This window comes from Ornithodoros turicata, unplaced genomic scaffold (assembly GCF_037126465.1).
Source record: "Ornithodoros turicata isolate Travis unplaced genomic scaffold, ASM3712646v1 ctg00001197.1, whole genome shotgun sequence".
Classification (NCBI taxonomy): Eukaryota; Metazoa; Arthropoda; class Arachnida; order Ixodida; family Argasidae; genus Ornithodoros; species Ornithodoros turicata.
In genome coordinates this window covers 47762-64805 of record NW_026999497.1, presented here as the reverse complement: position 1 = coordinate 64805, position 17044 = coordinate 47762, and the positions used below count along the sequence as shown (strand labels likewise).

The 17044-nt window shown below is 48.7% G+C and overlaps 3 protein-coding genes across 3 annotated transcripts; 1 reads left to right on the top strand and 2 right to left on the bottom strand.

Annotated features, from left to right (window-relative positions):
* Positions 1 to 359: 359 nt before the first annotated feature.
* LOC135376653 (uncharacterized) lies at positions 360 to 4945 on the bottom strand. Its single transcript, XM_064609162.1, has 2 exons — positions 1731 to 4945; positions 360 to 1615 (listed from the first exon to the last, which is right to left on the bottom strand). Exons 1-2 carry the CDS (start codon positions 4810 to 4812, stop codon positions 396 to 398), a joined length of 4302 nt encoding a protein of 1433 aa, XP_064465232.1. The 5' UTR covers positions 4813 to 4945; the 3' UTR covers positions 360 to 395.
* Positions 4862 to 7384, bottom strand: LOC135376649 (uncharacterized). Its single transcript, XM_064609158.1, has 6 exons — positions 7322 to 7384; positions 5822 to 6752; positions 5557 to 5688; positions 5407 to 5503; positions 4951 to 5271; positions 4862 to 4886 (listed from the first exon to the last, which is right to left on the bottom strand). The coding sequence occupies exons 2-6, from the start codon at positions 6252 to 6254 to the stop codon at positions 4862 to 4864; spliced, it is 1008 nt and encodes a 335-aa protein (XP_064465228.1). The 5' UTR covers positions 6255 to 6752; positions 7322 to 7384.
* A 1944-nt stretch (positions 7385 to 9328) lies between these two features.
* Positions 9329 to 16250, top strand: LOC135376644 (uncharacterized). The gene is made up of 7 exons (XM_064609152.1): positions 9329 to 9712; positions 9928 to 10043; positions 10579 to 10746; positions 10871 to 11002; positions 11056 to 11152; positions 11311 to 14900; positions 15013 to 16250. The coding sequence occupies exons 1-7, from the start codon at positions 9543 to 9545 to the stop codon at positions 16245 to 16247; spliced, it is 5508 nt and encodes a 1835-aa protein (XP_064465222.1). The 5' UTR covers positions 9329 to 9542; the 3' UTR covers positions 16248 to 16250.
* The last annotated feature ends 794 nt before the right edge of the window (positions 16251 to 17044 follow it).

Sequence of the window (17044 nt, the reverse complement as noted above, 5' to 3'; positions counted from 1 at the left end):
AAGTTTACAGTGTACACCACAGGCACGGTTCCCTGGTTCCAACCTAATGCCAGATGCTAGTTGTGCTGCTATGTGCAGACGTGCTAGTTCTATGCGGCAAATTAGTGAACGCACTATTCATGTGAACAAAAGTTATGAGTTTATGCCTGGAGAGCGAAGTCAATGGTGATGTTAACGAGAAGTTGTGACCGGTTACACCGATATGTGGTTCAGTATATCGTGGACGCATTTTAGTGCGCGTCAGGGTAATCAAGGAAAATACTATTGTTGTGTACATGTTGCTATTTCGCGAGGTCCCAACTCTCTCACATCCGCGTCAACGGTATGTTTTCTATATTGATCCAATCAATTCAATTCAATCCACTATACATTGGTTTATTATAACTATGAGCACTTCAAGCTATTTCTTCGCCTTCCGTACCAGCTTCGTCCATAGTCTGCATCGTAGTAGACGCCAAGCTATGCATCTCTTCCTCCTCAGACGACTCGCTCGACGTTATCATATCTTGCGAAGACGGGCGTCCCGACTCATCCAGGACAGACCCTCCATCGCCAGGCCTTAACGACGCCCTCCTGGCCTCGTTCAGCCACCGCTGAAAGGGCAACGAGTCCGGTTTCCAAAGACGGTTTTTCTCAAGGTACGAAAGGGCGCTCACGCACTTCTTCAACGGTTTTTCCTCTTCGATGGAATTCCATATTCGGCTGCGACCTTGTGTCATAGACGGCGTCATGTATTCCGTCGAGTTCGTACGTCTCAACATTCTGAGACTGATCGGAGCCACGGCGCTCGACCGCGAACTGCTGCAGAGACGGAACGGCGTACGGTACGGCGCCGTTTTTCGCAGCGTTTTCTTGAGCGATTTTGGAGGACCGCTGCTAGAGCTGTCTTCGAAACTGGCTTGCTCTGTGATGGTGGTTGCACCGTTGGGTGAGAAGATCCCACTTTGACGTTCCGTATCATAAAAGCGCCTGCCCCGGTCGCAGTCGACAATGATTGTTGCCTCCGACGTACTTTCGCACTGTGGAAGAGCTGGAATAATGCGGTAGTCTGCGCTGGGCTGCAAACTGGATGATTTCTTCCTGTCGGTTTCGATATTTGGTGGTTTAATTTCTAGTGAAGTCGGGTAGTCAGTCTTCGGTATTATCTCGTCCGGTTCATATGGTTGCGGGACATTAGAAGAAATGGGCGTACCTTGTAAGTCGTAACTGACGTACGTGGTTGATTTGGGTGTATCCCGCGTCACAGATGTCTGGTACGCCGTTTTATGCATGTACAAGAAAGCCTTCAGAAGTGGATTCATCTGGTTTTCGCGAATGAAGTTTTCGAGGTCGATCTCCTCCAACGTTGTTCCCTGTCTTGTGTCGTCCAAGCCATGCAGCACATGAGCCATGGATTCGGTTTCCATAACGTCGCCCGAAGGATCCGTTGAAGGTGAGATTTGGCAGGATGAGACTTCCTTGTACAGGGAAACAGTCCTAAGCCAATATTCTGTATACGACTTGGAACGCGGGACGAAACCACGTTCACCATCAACGCTGCCCAGTCTGTCGGATGGAAGGATGCCGTGGAATGACGCAGATTTCGGCCTCGTTCGTTTTCCGTTGGTGAAGCCACCTGTATAGGTTTCTCATATTACTGAAGTCAAATATCAGAGCTGCAAACTATTTAAGCTAAAGCAGTGTAACTGTAGCTAATATCTCTCTTTTTAGAGCATGTAGCTATTACGTACTTTTCCGGTCTCTTTGTCCACCTTCTCTCGAGTCATCGGTTTTGCTGCCTGACACGGACGAAAATCTCACGACTGCAACTCCCGTGGTGGTGTAGTTTGCACATATGCTCTCGGTGTCACGATATTCTCGAAATGGCTCAGTCCATCTGGCGGTGTTGCCGTCGGGAGGAGAAGACGTCGTTTCCTCCAGAGGTACGATATTTCCAATCGCGCCTTCGCGCGTGTGGTGTTGAGAGGGTGTCACTTCGGGTGTCATCGGTTGTACTCCTGCTGCGTTCTTGAGAACATTTTTCCTGAATTCTTTTAGGAGCAATTTAGGAATCGGAGGGACCCAGCTCATTGTTTTAGTGTCTTGATCTCGATGTTTTTCAGGTGGTCGTCGCCTTCTCGGGCTAAATGGGAATCGCGTATCAACAGAACGACGAGGTTTTTCGCAATCGTTAGACACTATATTAGATTCTGATGAATTAACGACAGTAACTTGAGATAAGAACTTCGTCATTTCTTTCTCTTCCAAGTGAACATAACCGTCTTCATCCAAGCTATCTTCCGTCGTCTGAGTCGTCGTCATTGCAGCAGTGGTGGTATCCTCTGACGACGAAGTATCACTCCCGGGGGCGTCACCATCAGCTCCATGAATGTCCACGTCTGGGAAGCTTAATTCCGTGTAAAACCTTCTGATAGATGTCGACGATGTTTCTTGCGTAACTGTGTTGTCAGCTGTGTTGTCAGCTGTGTTGTCAGAACTTTGCCGAGTTCCTGATGACGGCTGCAGGTCGAATCCATCCGCTGTGTTAGCTTCACCGCTCGACCGCGCAGTTGTAAATTCATACTCTCGTTTAACATAGTTCGTTGATGGTGATTCTGGAGCAATAAGCTTGTTGCGTGTCGACGTACCAGAGCTTTCCCTATTCACCTTTTCCAATGGCTCATGGGTGAGCGCTAGCCAGTTTTCGTGTTCGAAAGGCACCGGAGGAGCCGTTGTGCTCTGGATCGACGGCACCACATGTGTTGCAAGCTGGAGAACATGGGCGTACTCTTCTTCCAAAATTTGCTTCAGGATATTTTTCAAGTCGCCTCTTCGTAGGCGCGAAAGTGGCTGACTTAATGCTTCCAGATCAGCTTTAGGCGCGGTGGAATTTCCTTTGGGATTAATATCAACTTTGGAAACGTCACTGGTACTTAGGAAGTCCTCGTTCAAAAGCACGTCTTGCATCAAGTCGTAACCGCACACAGCCTCCTGCGTAGCTTTTGCTCCTGGGAACTTCCTGTTGTCTTCTACAGCTATGGCTCGATTTGGTCCTACGACTCTGTTTAAGCACTGGATCATGTCGTTCTCGGTGATTGTCAACTTGACCTCTTCGCATGCCTTTCGAGGTGGAGATAACTTAGCTGTAGTGCCATTTAGTACCGCGGACGATGCGACTGTTTGGAGGTTCTTCTCAACGATCTCTTCAACTTTGTTGCATGCCATATCTTGTCTTGGTGTATTTAACAGAAAGAGCGCAGGACATTGAATATCTGAAGGGGGGCTACTTGAGGTGGGATCTACGTATGCGGCAGCAGTGCCTGTCCTAATCACTCTTTCGTGGTAGGATTGCGCATATTCTTTCACTTCGCTCGAAGGCCCCGAAGAGCACAGAATAATGCTTTCTTCAACGGGCGTTCTGTCACAAGCGTCCACTTTCTGCAGCACGTCTTTGCAACCCCAACCATGAATGTACGTACAGGACCTATTGAGAAGCCTGGACGTCGACAGATTAGGCATGTATGACCCTAGTTCCAGTCGTGACAACGAAAATGAACTATCTTGTGTGTGATATTGTAAACATCCTCTCTTTCTTGAATAAGGGGGTAGAAGAACTGACTTGTTCCTTTTCTTCTTAGGTATGGTTTCCAGGTTAAGTAGTGGCGTTTCTTCTTCGGCTTGCAGACCTACGACCTCGTCTTTTATCGGGGATAAAACGATTTTAGGTGGCTTCTTAAGAAGCTTTTTTGGTATACTGCAGAGCGAGGTTTCTTCTCTGACTCGCAAGGCATTGTCAGAGTCAATGTAGTGTACCCTTGGGTGTACCATTTTTGTGAATCCACCAACACCTGACTGTGTTCTGTCAACCTCCCCATTGTTTTGCAAGTAATCGTTTACCGTGGGACAATCTGCAGTAGCTACCGTCGGAACCTTGCCTGCAAGGTACGCCTTCAGACTATCCCTAGGAGGATTGTGAAGGTCCACATCACTCGAAATCGGCTCCAGAACCAGTTTTGCCGAATCGGATATCGGCAGGGTCGTCGTCGGAATGAACTTCTGTTGTCTCATAAAACGATTGGGGTCGGAACAAGAGTGAAATGATTCGGTCGTCGGATTATCTTGTCGTTCGTCTCTAAGAAGGTAACATCTTTTTGGAAGACGATCGGGTGTCCGTGTAAAAGGAAAAGCATCGATGGTTGCAGGGGTGCTTTGATGAGTCTGCAAGCGAGGAACACCATAGACTGGAGGCTCCGGAAAATTTCTCCCGACCCGATGTTCGGAGAACGTATCGCTTATTCGAATTCGCTTACGTGGATCCCTCGAGACAGAGTGTGGAGTTAGAATTCGACATAGGGTGGACACATCCGCGTACGTTTTGCCTTTCGCTTCGCCGCACCCTTTATCGAGAGAAGGAAGCAGCTCCACGGTTTTATTTCTTGGAATAGCGCTGGACGTCCGACAGGAATCTCCGAAAGACACTTGGTCAACGCTGGGGGCTTCCTGCGCCGCTATAGTGTGTAGCTTCTGGCGTAGCTTGAGCAGAGTTCGAGAATACACGGCTCGGACTGTATCAGAAAACTTGCCCTCGTCAACTTCTACTCTGCATTCGTCTCCTTCGATTCTGCGGAGCCCAGCTGGGCTGCTTTGCGGGTTTGAGAGCTGGTCTATAACTATCTGCATAATGTGTTCTAGGTCCGTGTTCAAGTTGAAATCTCGCCTTTTCTCGTCGTCTCCGTGCTTTGGCGATGGTGGGTCCGCATTCACTTCGGCGTGTTCAATATGCGGCACAAGGACATCGTCAGCTTGCCTTTGAGAATCCAGAGATGGCGCCATATTTGGAGTGGTAACTGGGGAGGTCTGTTGCAACGGCTCGACTGACTTCTTAGTAATCTTCGACCTGTGTGATGCTGTCGCTCCCAATAAAGTATTTGCTGTTGTTGGAGACTCTTCTTGAGAAAGCTGTCGCGTTGCTCAAGGTGAGATTCCAACGAAGCCATGTCCTCAAAGTCCAACGGTTCGTATGGCACGTGGACATCAACCACAACCGTGCTCTCATGGGAGGTTCTGGTAGGCCTGGTAGGCCGGATTTCGATTAGACTTTGCATCTGCGGAGAGAGCACGGGCTTCCGAAGTACCATATCTTGTATCTTATCTTTGCAGTCATTGAAAATGCGCTTGATGCCTTTGCTTAACAGGACCATCGGAGGATCATCCGCCTGATGTCGCCATCGATAACGACCATGTGGTCCTTCGTCGCTATCTTGGTGTCGGCCTTCTCTGACAATTATGATCCTGGAACAAATTGTGAGGATATACCGGACTTTGCCACTCGATTACTCTTCCTTGAGACCGCATAACACGGTCTAGCTGAATGTAATGAACGATATCCCTAGAGGCTTTATGTGATGTGCTCTACCGAGACGTTACCTGGCCACAAGAGCTGCAAAGCCTGCGATAGCTCCGATGCTCATGAGAAGCATGGCAAACACGTTGGCCGTCTGGGAAGTAGTATTGGATGCTGAATCTGTGCGGTAAGAAGAAAGTTAAGATCACCACTTAACAGGATGTGTGTCTAACCTGGGATGCACAGGTCCTTCCTTTTCATAACGTTCGGTGGAGAGCAGGTGCAGATCTGGTTCACACATTCCACATAAGGGTTGAGGAACGCACATTCGGCGGTGTCCGCGCAGTCTTCAAAGATCAGGCGAGCTGGACAATTAGGACATTGTTTTTGCTACCCGTCTTTGTTCAACTCGCTGTTGCATAGCGACGGTAAAATCATACTCTTCGCTAAAACAGAGCTGGACTCCACTACACTGAATATGTGTCCAACGCATCTTACCAGAGACACATCTTGGCTGGCCGTGCTCCACTACACGAACAGGTGTGCTGTCGGGGCACTGACAGGTTCCTGTCGAGCCTTGCTTCTCGATGTTGCACACTTGGCCCAAGACTTGCTCGCAGTCGAAGTCGTCCGAGCACCGCTTGCCTGTATTGTGCTTCGCAGTATCTGGAATATAACGTAGCACAAGTGAGTTCTTCGGTGCTTTCGCCGCTGTGTGTGTAAGTAACCAGACAATGATAGCGGTATCTCTACTGAAACGCCGAGTGAACGAAATACACCCTGATCTCTGACGTGTGTGTCGCAACGGGGTATTCGCCCTCTCTTTTCGAAAGAGGGGAGAAGTAGTACACGGGGTAACTTCGCCGATAATCCTGCTGGCTACCGTGGTACAGGGCGCATCCCAATGAAGCCTACTGAGGGATGCTCGCATGTTTTCTGTGGCGGGTAGTTCTGTTGGACTACCCAAATCCCATAGCAATAAGGTTGGAGCACCGCTCTCTCCTGTACCACCATCATCTCTCCCACCCCTCTTGCAGGGTGCAACGAGCCGCCACTCCAGAGTAGGCTGACCGCAGCTTCCCCTTACATCACCTCACCGCCACCCACCACAGAGAAGTAGCATTCTGTAGAGGCGTTTGATAAGAGCATGTTCTACACACGAGTATGCATTTTTTTAAGTGGCCAGTAAGCGGTGACATGTTCTTAAGTTGACGTTAACGTTGCCCTGAGTTTGAGCCTTGAGTTTGGCCTGCTCCTGCTATGTTCTTAAGATTTGCTCCGAAGGTGCGTAAGGTTATTTTAAGAAAACTTCCAATAAGTTGGCGCAGGAGTTGGTTCGTGGATGAAGAGAACTACTTCCCTCGCCTGTCGCTTCCCCGTAGAGTTCTCCATTTGCCATTGGAGGGTTTCTTGAATATCAGTTTTGAAACTGAAATTGGAGAATGAGAGCAGAGTTAATCTTGTTCCCATCTAGTCATTTGGCCTCACTCTAAGCCCAATTCAAGCAACAATTCGAGATGCTCGTCCTAAACTGGTCACGTCAACTGTGATGCTTTCAACCTTTAGGTGCTTCGTTTAGTACATCGTTCTTTTGTCAACATTAACTCGTACCCTAGCTTTAAAACCGCTTTAAGCTCACATGTGAGGCGCACGCTTCAATTGCCGGGCATCCATCTCAAGATCTGGTGACTTTCGACGTGTGGATTTTGAAGACACAGTCTGCTGCCTCACCCTCCAAGCGAGAAGGACCAGAAGAACGCGCACAACATGCATTCCCGCTTTCTGCGCGAGTACAACAACAGCAGTGTACATAGCAAAACGGTCCTTGAGAGGTGAACTTAACCTGCCTGGTTCGTCTTGAAAGAGTAAGAAATATTTTGGAAGGAGTCAGAAGACGCAGCCTACTCTGCTAGTGGAAGGAGTCCACTTATGAAATTGAATGTGGAAAGAAGAAATAGCTTGGAGGTCCTGGTGATGAATGTGCTGGAAGAGAATTACCTAAACACCCGCTGCAGTTTTCTGAATGGTTCGTTCGGTGGAGTGAGATCACGAGGAAGTTTCTTTCTCTTCTTCTTCTACACGCGTTCCTTCTGACAAGACTATATGCTGCTGTCGTGAAGGTCGAACCGAAAAGTCTCCCAACCCTGATCGCCTTCCACTTTAATTTCACAAAAGCTTCTGGTCGACAGTGCGGCAGCTTTTGACTTTGGTATTTAATAGTTGTTTGACTGGTGGCCTCCTGTGTCCTCTTCCAAGCGGGAAACTGTTGTGACAGTACTCTGCAAGCACCCGTCCCGCTAATGGGGCCCGAATGCTCACAGACTTGTGTCTAGTAATGTCCCCTGAAATCGGCCTCGGGAGGGGTATATGAATACATGTTTGTGGGTGCGTGCATTGGTGACTGAGCTTTATTGCACAACCTCAGAAATTCCAGGGTGGATGTTACAAAACAGCCAAGGCGGGTGTCGGAAAATCCCTGCCAGTACCTCTACTGGATACACGCTATACGGTTATTTCGAACGCAATCCTGCTGATAATTGCTCTAGTCCTTGGACTTAATTGTTATCCCTCCTTCTCAGGCATGTGCAGTCCCTGAACGGTCCCTCAAGCTGCATTCCTTGACATTAAGCAATTTTTTAACGCAACAGTTACAAAAAAACGGCAACTTTTGTCCGTTTTGATCAGAACAAGACTTTTGGTATGGTACACACCACGAGCGCATGTACGAGTGTGAAAATTGCTGTTTTGGTACCTGCTGCGCCCAATAAATGGCATCACGTAATGACAAGGAATGAAGCTTGAGGGACCGTTCAGGGACCCCATAGGCCTGAAAAGGAGGGACACCGATTAAGCCCAAGGACCAGAGGCCCAGGATCGCGTTCGAAATAATCTTGTAGCCTGAATCGAGTAGAGACACAGGCAAGGATTTCGCTACAGCCGCCTTGGTTGTTTTGCAAAATCCCCCCTGGAATTTCTGAGGTTGCCCAATACAGCTCACCTATGCGCACATCCACAAACATGTATCCATATACATACCCCCCCCCCCCCAAGAAAAAGGCGGCCAACCAAGGCGGCTGTAGCGAAATCCTTGCCTGTGTCTCTACTCGATTCAGGCTAGAAGAATATTTCGAACGCAGTCCTTGGCCTCTGGTCCTTGGGCTTAATCGGTGTCCCTCCTTCTCAGGCATATGGGGTCCCTGAACGGTCCCTCAAGCTTCATTCCTTGTCATTACGTGATGCCATTTATTGGGCGCAGCAGGTACCAAAACAGCAATTTTCACACTCGTACATGCGCTCGTGGTGTGTACCATACCAAAAGTCTTGTTCTGATCAAAACGGACAAAAGTTGCCGTTTTTTTTTTTTGTAACTGTTGCGTTAAAAAATTGCTTAATGTCAAGGAATGAAGCTTGAGGGACCGTTCAGGGACTGCACATGCTTGAGAAGGAGGGATAACAATGAAGTCCAAGGACTAGAGCAATTATCAGCAGGATTGCGTTCGAAATAACCGTATAGCGTGTATCCAGTAGCGGTACTGGCAGTAATTTTCGGACACCCGCCTTGGCTGTTTTGTAACATCCACCCTGGAATTTCTGAGGTTGTGCAACAGAGCTCAGTCACCAATGCACGCACCCACAAACATGTATTCATATACCCCTCCCGAGGCCGATTTCAAGGGCCATTACTAGTCACAGGTCTGTGAGCACTCGGGCCCCATTTGCGGGACAGATTCTTGCAGAGTAGTGCCATAACAGTTTCCCACTTGGAAGAGGACACAGCAGGCCGCCAGTCAAGCGACTATTAAATAGTAAATTCACAAGCCGGCGCAGTGTCGACCAGAAGCTTTTGTGAAATTAAACTGGAAGGTGATCCGGGTTGGGAGACATTTCGGTTCGACCTTCACGGCAGCGGTATATTATAGTCTTCTTGTCAAAAGGAATGCATGAAGAAGAAGAAGAAGGAACTTCCTCGTGATCTCACTCCACGTAACGAACCATTTAGATAACCCCAACGCCTGTTCAGATGTAATTCTCGTAATTCTCCTCCAGCACATTCATCACCAGGACCTCCAACCTATTTGCTCCTTTGTCCTACAATTTCATAAGTCGACTCCTTCCACTAGCAGAGTAGGCTGTGTCTTCTGCCTCTTTCCCAAATATTTCTTCCTATTTCAAGAAGAAGCAGGCAGGTTCAAGTTCACCACTCCAGGACCGTTTTGCTATGTACACTGTTGTTGTACTTGCGCAGAAATCGGGAATGCATATTGTGCGCGTTCTTCTGGTCCTTCTCGCTTGGAGGGCAAGGCAGCAGACTGTGTCTTCGAAACCCTTACGTCGGAAGGCAGCAGATCTCGAGATGGATGCCCCGCAATTGAAGCGCCCGCCTCACATGTGAGCTTTAAGTGGTTTTAAAGCTAGGGTGCGAGTTAATGTTGTCAAAACAACGAAGCATCTGAAATTCATCCCATGGAGCTCAAGTGTGAAAGGACAGTTCACGTGACCATTTCTGAGCGAACATCTCGAACTCTTACTTGATTTACATTTAGAGTGAGGCCAAATGTCTAAATTGCAACAGAATTAACTCTGCTCTCTTTCTGTACTTTCAGTTTTAAAACTGATATTCAAGAGAGCCTCCAATGGCGAATGGAGAACTCTGCGGGGAAGCGACAGGCGAGGGAAGAAGTTCTCTTCGTCCATAAACCAACTCCTGCGCCAACTTATTGTAGGTTTTCTTAAAATAACCGCACTTTAGCGGCGAACCTTAAGAACATGTCACCGCGTACTAGCCACTTAAAAAGTGCACACTCGTGTGTAGAACATGCTCTTTTCGAACGGATCTACAGAGTGCTACTTCTCTGTGGTGGTGGGTGGTGGTGAGGTGATGTAGGACGAAGGTGCGGTCAACCTATACTCTGGAATGGCGGCTCGTTGCACCCAGGGGAAGGACAAGAGGGGTGGAGAGTTGGTGGTACAGAAGAGGGAAGGGTGTGCTAACCCTCTTGCTCTGGGGTTTGGGTAGTACAAGAGAACTGCCCACCACGGAAAACTTGCAAGCATTGGGATGCGCCTTGTACCACGGTAACCACCAGGATTATTAGCGAAGTTACCCCATGTGACACTTCTCTTCATTTTCAAAAAGAGAGCGTACATTTCGTTCACTCGGCGTTTCAGAAGACATACCGCTATCATTGTCTGGTTACCTACACACACAGCCGCGAAAGGCCCGAAAAACGCTATTCTGTTACGTTATATTCCAGATACTGCGAAGCACAAGACAAGCAAGCGGTGCTCGGACGACTTCGACTGCATGCGAGTCTTGGGCCAGGTGTGCAACATCGAGAAGCAAGGCTCGACGGGAACCTGTCAGTGCCCCGACAGTACACCTGTTCATGTAGTGGAGCACGACCAGCCAAGATGTGTCTCTGGTAAGATGCGTTGGACACATATTCAGTGTAGTCTCTGCTTTAGCGAAGATTATGATTTTACCGTCGCTATGCAACAGCGAGTTGAACAAAGACGGGTAGCAAAAACAATGTCCTAATTGTTCAGCTCGCCTGATCTTTGAGGACTGCGCGGACACCGCCGAATGTGCGTTCCTCAACCCTTATGTGGAATGTGTGAACCAGATCTGCACCTGCTCGCCACCGAACGTTATGAAAAGGAAGGACCTGTGCATCCCAGGTTAGACACATATCCTGTTAAGTGCTCGTCTTAACTTTCTTCTTACCGCCCAGCTTCAGCATCCAATACTACTTCCCCGGCGGCCAACGTGTTCGCCATACTTCTCATGAGCATCGGAGCTATCGGAGGCATTGTAGCTCTTGTGGCCAGGTAACGTTTCGGCAGATCATAAAGCATAATCGGCGCGTAAAGCATAACGCCTCTAGGAATATTGTTCATTGCATTCAACTAGACCGTGTTGAGCTATTTGGTCTCAGGGAGGAGTAATCGACTAGCAAAGTCCGGTATACCCTCACAATTTGTTCCAGGATCATAATTGGCAAAGAAGGTCGACACCAGGATAGCGACGAAGAGCCACATGGTAGTTATCGGAGGCAACGCCACACGGTTGATCCTTCGACTGTCCTGTTAAGCAAAGGAATTAAGCGCATCTTCAATGACTGCAAAGATAAGATACAAGATATGGTACTTCGAAAGCCCGTGCTCTCTCCGCAGATGCAAAGTCTAATCGAAATCCGGCCTACCAGTCCTACCAGAACCTCCCATGAGAGCACGGTTGTGGTCGACGTCCACGTGCCATACGAACCATTGGACTTTGAGGACATAGCTTCGTTGGAATCTGATCTTCGCAGAGCAACGCGACAGCTTTCTCAAGAAGAGTCTCCAACAACAGCAAATACTTCACTTAGAGCGACAACGTCACGCAGGGCGAAGATTTCTGAGAAATCAGTCGAACCATTGCAACAGACCTCCCCAGTTACCACTCCAAACATGGCGACATCTATGGATTCTCAACGGCAAGCTGGCGATGTTGTTGTGCCGCATATTGAACACGCCGAAGTGAATGCGGACCCACCATCGCCAAAGCACGGAGACGGCGAGAAAAGGCGAGATTTCAACTTGAACGCGGACCTAGAACACATTATGAGGATAGTTATAGACCAGCTCTCAAACCCGCAAAGCAGCCCAGCTGGGCTCCGCAGAATCGAAGGAGACGAATGCAGAGTAGAAGTTGACGCGGGCACGTTTTCTGATACAGTCCGAGCCGTGTATTCTCGAACTCTCCTCAAGCTACGCCAGAAGCTACACACTATGGCGGCGCAGGAAGCCCCCAGCGTTGACCAAGTGTCTTTCGGAGATTCCTCTCTGTCGTCCAGCGCTATTCCAAGAAATAAAACCGTGGAGCTGCTTCCTTCTCTCGATAAAGGGTGCGGCGAAGCGAAAGGCAAAACGTACGTGGATGTGTCCACCCTATGTCGAATTCTAACTCCACACTCCGTCTCGAAGGATCCACGTAAGCGAATTCGAATAAGCGATACGGTCTCCGAACATCGGGTCGGTAGAAATTTTCCGGAGCCTCCTGTCTACGGTGTTCCTCGCTTACAGGCTTATCAGAGCACCCCTGCAACCATCGATGCTTTTCCTGTTACACAGACACCCGATCGTCTTCCAAAAAGATGTTACCTTCTTAGAGACGAACGACAAGATAATGCGACGAACGAATCATTTCACTCTTGTTCAGACCCCAATCGTTTTATGAGACAACGTAAGTTCATTCCGACGACGACCCTGCCGATATCAGATTCGGCAAAACTGGTTCTGGAGCCGATTTCGAGTGATGTGGACCTTCACGATCCTCCTAGGGATAGTCTGAAGGCGTACCTTGCAGGCAAGGCTCCGACGGTAGCTACTGCAGATTGTCCCTCGATAAATGATTCCTTGCAAAACAATGGGGAGGTTGATAGAACACAGCCAGGTGTTGGTGGATTCACAAAAATGGTACACCCAAGGGTACACTACATTGACTCTGACAATGCCTTGCAAGTCAGGGAAGAAACCTCGCTTTGCACTATACCGAAGAAACTTCTTAAGATGCCACCTAAAATCGTTTTATCCCCGATAGAAGACGAGGTCGTAGGTCTGGAAGTCGAAGAAGAAACACCACTACTGAACCTGAGAACTGTAACCAAAAAGAAAAGGAACAAGTCAATTCTTCTTCCTCCTTATTCAAGAAAGAAAGCAGATTTACAAGATCGCACACAAGATAGTTCATTTTCGTTGTCACGACTGGAACTAGGGTCAGACATGCCTAATGCGTCGATGACGAGGCTTCTCAATAGGTCCCGTACGTCCATTCATGGTTGGGGTCGCAAAGCCGCGCTGCAGAAAGTGGACGCTTGTGACAGAACCCCCGTTGAAGAAAGCACTATTCTGTGCTCTTCGGGGCCTTCGAGTGAAGTGAAAGAATATGCGCATTCCTTCCATGTAACAGAAATTAGGACAGCCACTGCTGCAGCATACGTAGATCCCACCTCAAGTAGCCCACCGTCAGATATTCAATCTCCTGCGCTGTTTCTGTTAAATGCACCAAGACAAGATATGGCATGCAACAAAGTTGAAGAGATCGTTGAGAAGAACCTCCAAACAGTCGCATCGTCCGCGATACTAAATGACGCTACACCCAAGTTGCCTCCACCTCAAAAGGCATGCGAAGAGGTCAAGTTGACAATCACCGAGAACGACATCATCCAGTGCTTAAACAGAGTCGTAGGACCAAACCGAGCCATACCTGTAGAAGACAACAGGAAGTTCCCGGAAGCAAAAGCTACGCAGGAGGCTGTGTGCGGATACGACTTGATGCAAGACGTGCTTTTGAACGAGGACGTCCTGAGTACCAGTGACGTTTCCAAAGTTGACATTAATCCCAAAGGAAATTCCACCGCGCCTAAAGCTGATCTGGAAGCATTCAGTCAGCCACTTTCGCGCCTACGAAGAGGCGACTTGAAAAATATCCTGAAGGAAATTTTGGAAGAAGAGTACGCCCATGTTCTTCAGCTCGCAACACATGGGGTGCCGTCGATCCAGAGCACAACGGCTCCTCCGGTGCCTTTCGAACACGAAAACTTGCCAGCGCTCACCCATGAGCCATTAGAAAAGGTGAATAGAGAAAACTCTGGTACTTCGACACGCAACAAGCTTATTGCTCCAGAATCACCATCAACGAACTCTATTAAACCAGAGTGTGAATTTACAACTGCGCGGTCGAGCGGTGAAGCTAACACAGCGGATGGATTCGACCTGCCGCCGTCATCAGGAACTCGGCAAACTTCTTCATCTTCGAAAGACTCACCTGGACAAACGACGACCACGGCTACGACGGCTGAGAACACGGTTACGCAAGAGACATCGTCTATATCAACGAGAAGGTTCTACACGGAATTAAGCTTCCCAGAGGTCGGCATAGACTCTATGCCTATTCATGGACCTGATGGTGACGCCCCCGGGAGTGAGACTTCGTCGTCAGAGGATACCACCACGGCTGCAATGGCGACGACTGAGATGACGGAAGATAGTTTGGATCAAGGCGGTCATGTTCACTTAGAAGAGAAAGAAATGGCAAAGTTCTTATCTCAAGTTACTGTCGTCAATTCATCAGAATCTAATATAGGGTCTAACGATTGCAGAAAACCTCGTCGTTCTGTTGATACCCGATTTCCATTTAGCCCGAGAAAGCGACGACCATCTGAAGAACATCATGATCAAGACACTAAAACAATGAGCTGGGTCCCTCCGATTCCTAAATTGCTCCTAAAAGAATACAGGAAAAATGTTCTCAAGAACGCAGCAGGAGTACAACAGATGACACCCGAAGTGACACCCTCTCAACACCACACGCGCGAAGGCGCGATTGGAAATATCGTACCTCTGGAGGAAACGACGTCTTCTCCTCCCGACGGCAACACCGCGAGATGGACTGAGCCACTTCGTGAACAATATCGTGACACCGAGAGCACATATGCAAACTATACCAGCACGGGAGTTGCAGGCGCGAGATTCTCGTCCGTATCTGGCAGCAAAACTGATGACTCGAGAGAAGGTGGACAAAGAGACCGGAAAAGTACGTAACTGGTACATGCTAGAAAATAGAGATATTAGCTACAATTACTGTTTTAGCTTAAACAGCGTGCAATTTTGATGTGGTACTTCAGTAACATGACAAACCCATACAGGTGGCACCATCAACGCAAAACGAACAAGGCCGAAATCTGCGTCGTTCCACGGTATCCTTCCGTCCGACAGATTAGGCAGCGTTGACGGTGAACGTGCTCTTGTCCCTCGTTCCAAGTCATATACAGAATACTGGCTGAAGACTGTTTCTCTCTACAAGGAAGTCTCAACCTGCCAAATCTCACCTTCAACGGATTCTTCGGGTGACATTATGGAAACCGAATCCATGGCTCATGTGCTGCATGGCTTGCGCGACACGAGACAGGGAGCAACGTTGGAGGAGATCGAACTCGAAAACTTCATCCGCGAAAACCAGATGAATCCACTTCTGAAGACCTTCTTGTACATGCATAAAACTGCGTACCAGACATCTGTAACGCGGGATACACCGAAATCAACCACGTACGTGAGCTACGACTTACAAGGTACTCCCATTTCTTCCAATTTCCCGCAACCATATGAACCGAACGAGATTATACCGAAGACTGACTCCCCTACTTCACTAGAAATTAAGCAACCAAATATCGAAACCGACAGGAAGAAATCATCCAGTTTGCAGCCCAGCGCAGACTACCGCATTATTCCCGCTCCTCCACAGTGCGACAGTACGTCGGAGGCAACAATCATTCTCGAGTGCGACCGGGGCAGGCGCTTTTATGATGCCGAACGTCAGAGTGAAATCTTCTCACCCAACACTGCAACCACCATCGCAGAGCAAGCCAGTTTCGAAGACAGCTCTAGCAGCGGTCCTCCAAAATCGCTCAAGAAAACGCTGCGAAAAACGCTGCGAAAAACGGCGCCGTACCGTACGCCGTTCCCTCTCTGCAGCAGTTCGCGGTCGAGCGCCGTGGCTCCGATCAGTCTGAGAATGTTGAGACGTACGAACTCGACGGAATACATGACGCCGTCTATGACGCAAGGTCGTAGCCGAATGGGGCATTCGGTCGAAGAGGAAAAACCGTTGAAGAAGTGCGTGAGCGCCCTTTCGTACCTTGAGAAAAACCGTCTTTGGAAACCTGATTCGTTGCCCTTTCAGCGGTGGCTGAACGCGGCCAGGAGGGCGTCGTTAAGGCCTGGCGATGGAGGGACTGTCCTGGACGAGTCGGGACGCCCATCTTCGCAAGATATGATAACGTCGAGCGAGTCGTCTGAGGAGGAAGAGATGCATAGCTTGGCGTCTACTACGATGCAGAGTTATACGAACGAAGAAGGTACGGAAGACGAAGAAATATTTTGAAGTGTTCATCATTATAATAAACCTATGGATAGTGGTTTGAAACTGTTATCAATATAGGAAACAGACCCTTGACGCCGATGTTCAAGAGTTAGTATCTCGCGAAGTATATATAGAACAATAGTATGTATTTCCCCGAACACCGTGACACCAAAGCCTCAGTCATACGGACTGACATCGTGTGTAGCTAAGGAACGGTACAAACAATACAGTACAATACAAATTACAGGCAGGTTTAACAATCCTTAGAGACTAGTGAGGGCATGAAAATTTGCACCCGCGCCGCACGAGCACCTGCAGCAATGTCTTTGGTGCAACCGCATCTGCACATCCGGACGCGTACTCGCATACCCGCAGACATACCCGCAGCCCAATGCGTACGCAGGTTTCAATTATGCCAGATCGTCAGAGCACGAAATGATTTATTGGTGCTGGGGACACTGCCCGTTAGCGAGCCATTTTTCCAATGCGCTGTCGCTGTGGTGACTGCTCCCATGGTTGCCAGCTTACTGACGCGAACCGTACCAGTCGTGGTGCCGATCTTGATAGCCCCATGCGGCAAACATAGTTAATGAGTAAGCATAGAATACTGTGCTAGCAAATGAGAAAGCTGTCATCTCACACACCACGGAAGGTGTGCATATTGGGGGGGGAGCGAAGAACATCTTGGAAAATATTTTGGCCAAATGTTCGTAATGAATCTGATCGTGCACCAAAAGCTAACGGGCTTTCTTTGCGCCTACGGGTATTGCGGGTATTCCCGCATAATCCGCGGAGGCAGTGCTGGTCTACCCGCGCAT

What these genes read in the sequence shown, in the direction of transcription:
- LOC135376653 (XM_064609162.1), bottom strand. Translation starts at nt 4,812, where the DNA reads ATGGCGCCATCTCTGGATTCTCAAAGGCAAGCTGACGATGTCCTTGTG. An exon ending in TGGACAAAGAGACCGGAAAA is followed by an intron (nt 1,616 to 1,730) that starts GTACGTAATAGC and finishes AAACCTATACAG; the next exon opens with GTGGCTTCACCAACGGAAAA.
- LOC135376649 (XM_064609158.1), bottom strand. Translation starts at nt 6,254, where the DNA reads ATGCGAGCATCCCTCAGTAGGCTTCATTGGGATGCGCCCTGTACCACG. An exon ending in CCAGCCAAGATGTGTCTCTG is followed by an intron (nt 5,689 to 5,821) that starts GTAAGATGCGTT and finishes CTAATTGTCCAG; the next exon opens with CTCGCCTGATCTTTGAAGAC. An exon ending in GAAGGACCTGTGCATCCCAG is followed by an intron (nt 5,504 to 5,556) that starts GTTAGACACACA and finishes CTTACCGCACAG; the next exon opens with ATTCAGCATCCAATACTACT.
- LOC135376644 (XM_064609152.1), top strand. Translation starts at nt 9,543, where the DNA reads ATGTACACTGTTGTTGTACTTGCGCAGAAATCGGGAATGCATATTGTG. An exon ending in TTGAAGCGCCCGCCTCACAT is followed by an intron (nt 9,713 to 9,927) that starts GTGAGCTTTAAG and finishes CTGTACTTTCAG; the next exon opens with TTTTAAAACTGATATTCAAG. An exon ending in TGGACAAAGAGACCGGAAAA is followed by an intron (nt 14,901 to 15,012) that starts GTACGTAACTGG and finishes AAACCCATACAG; the next exon opens with GTGGCACCATCAACGCAAAA.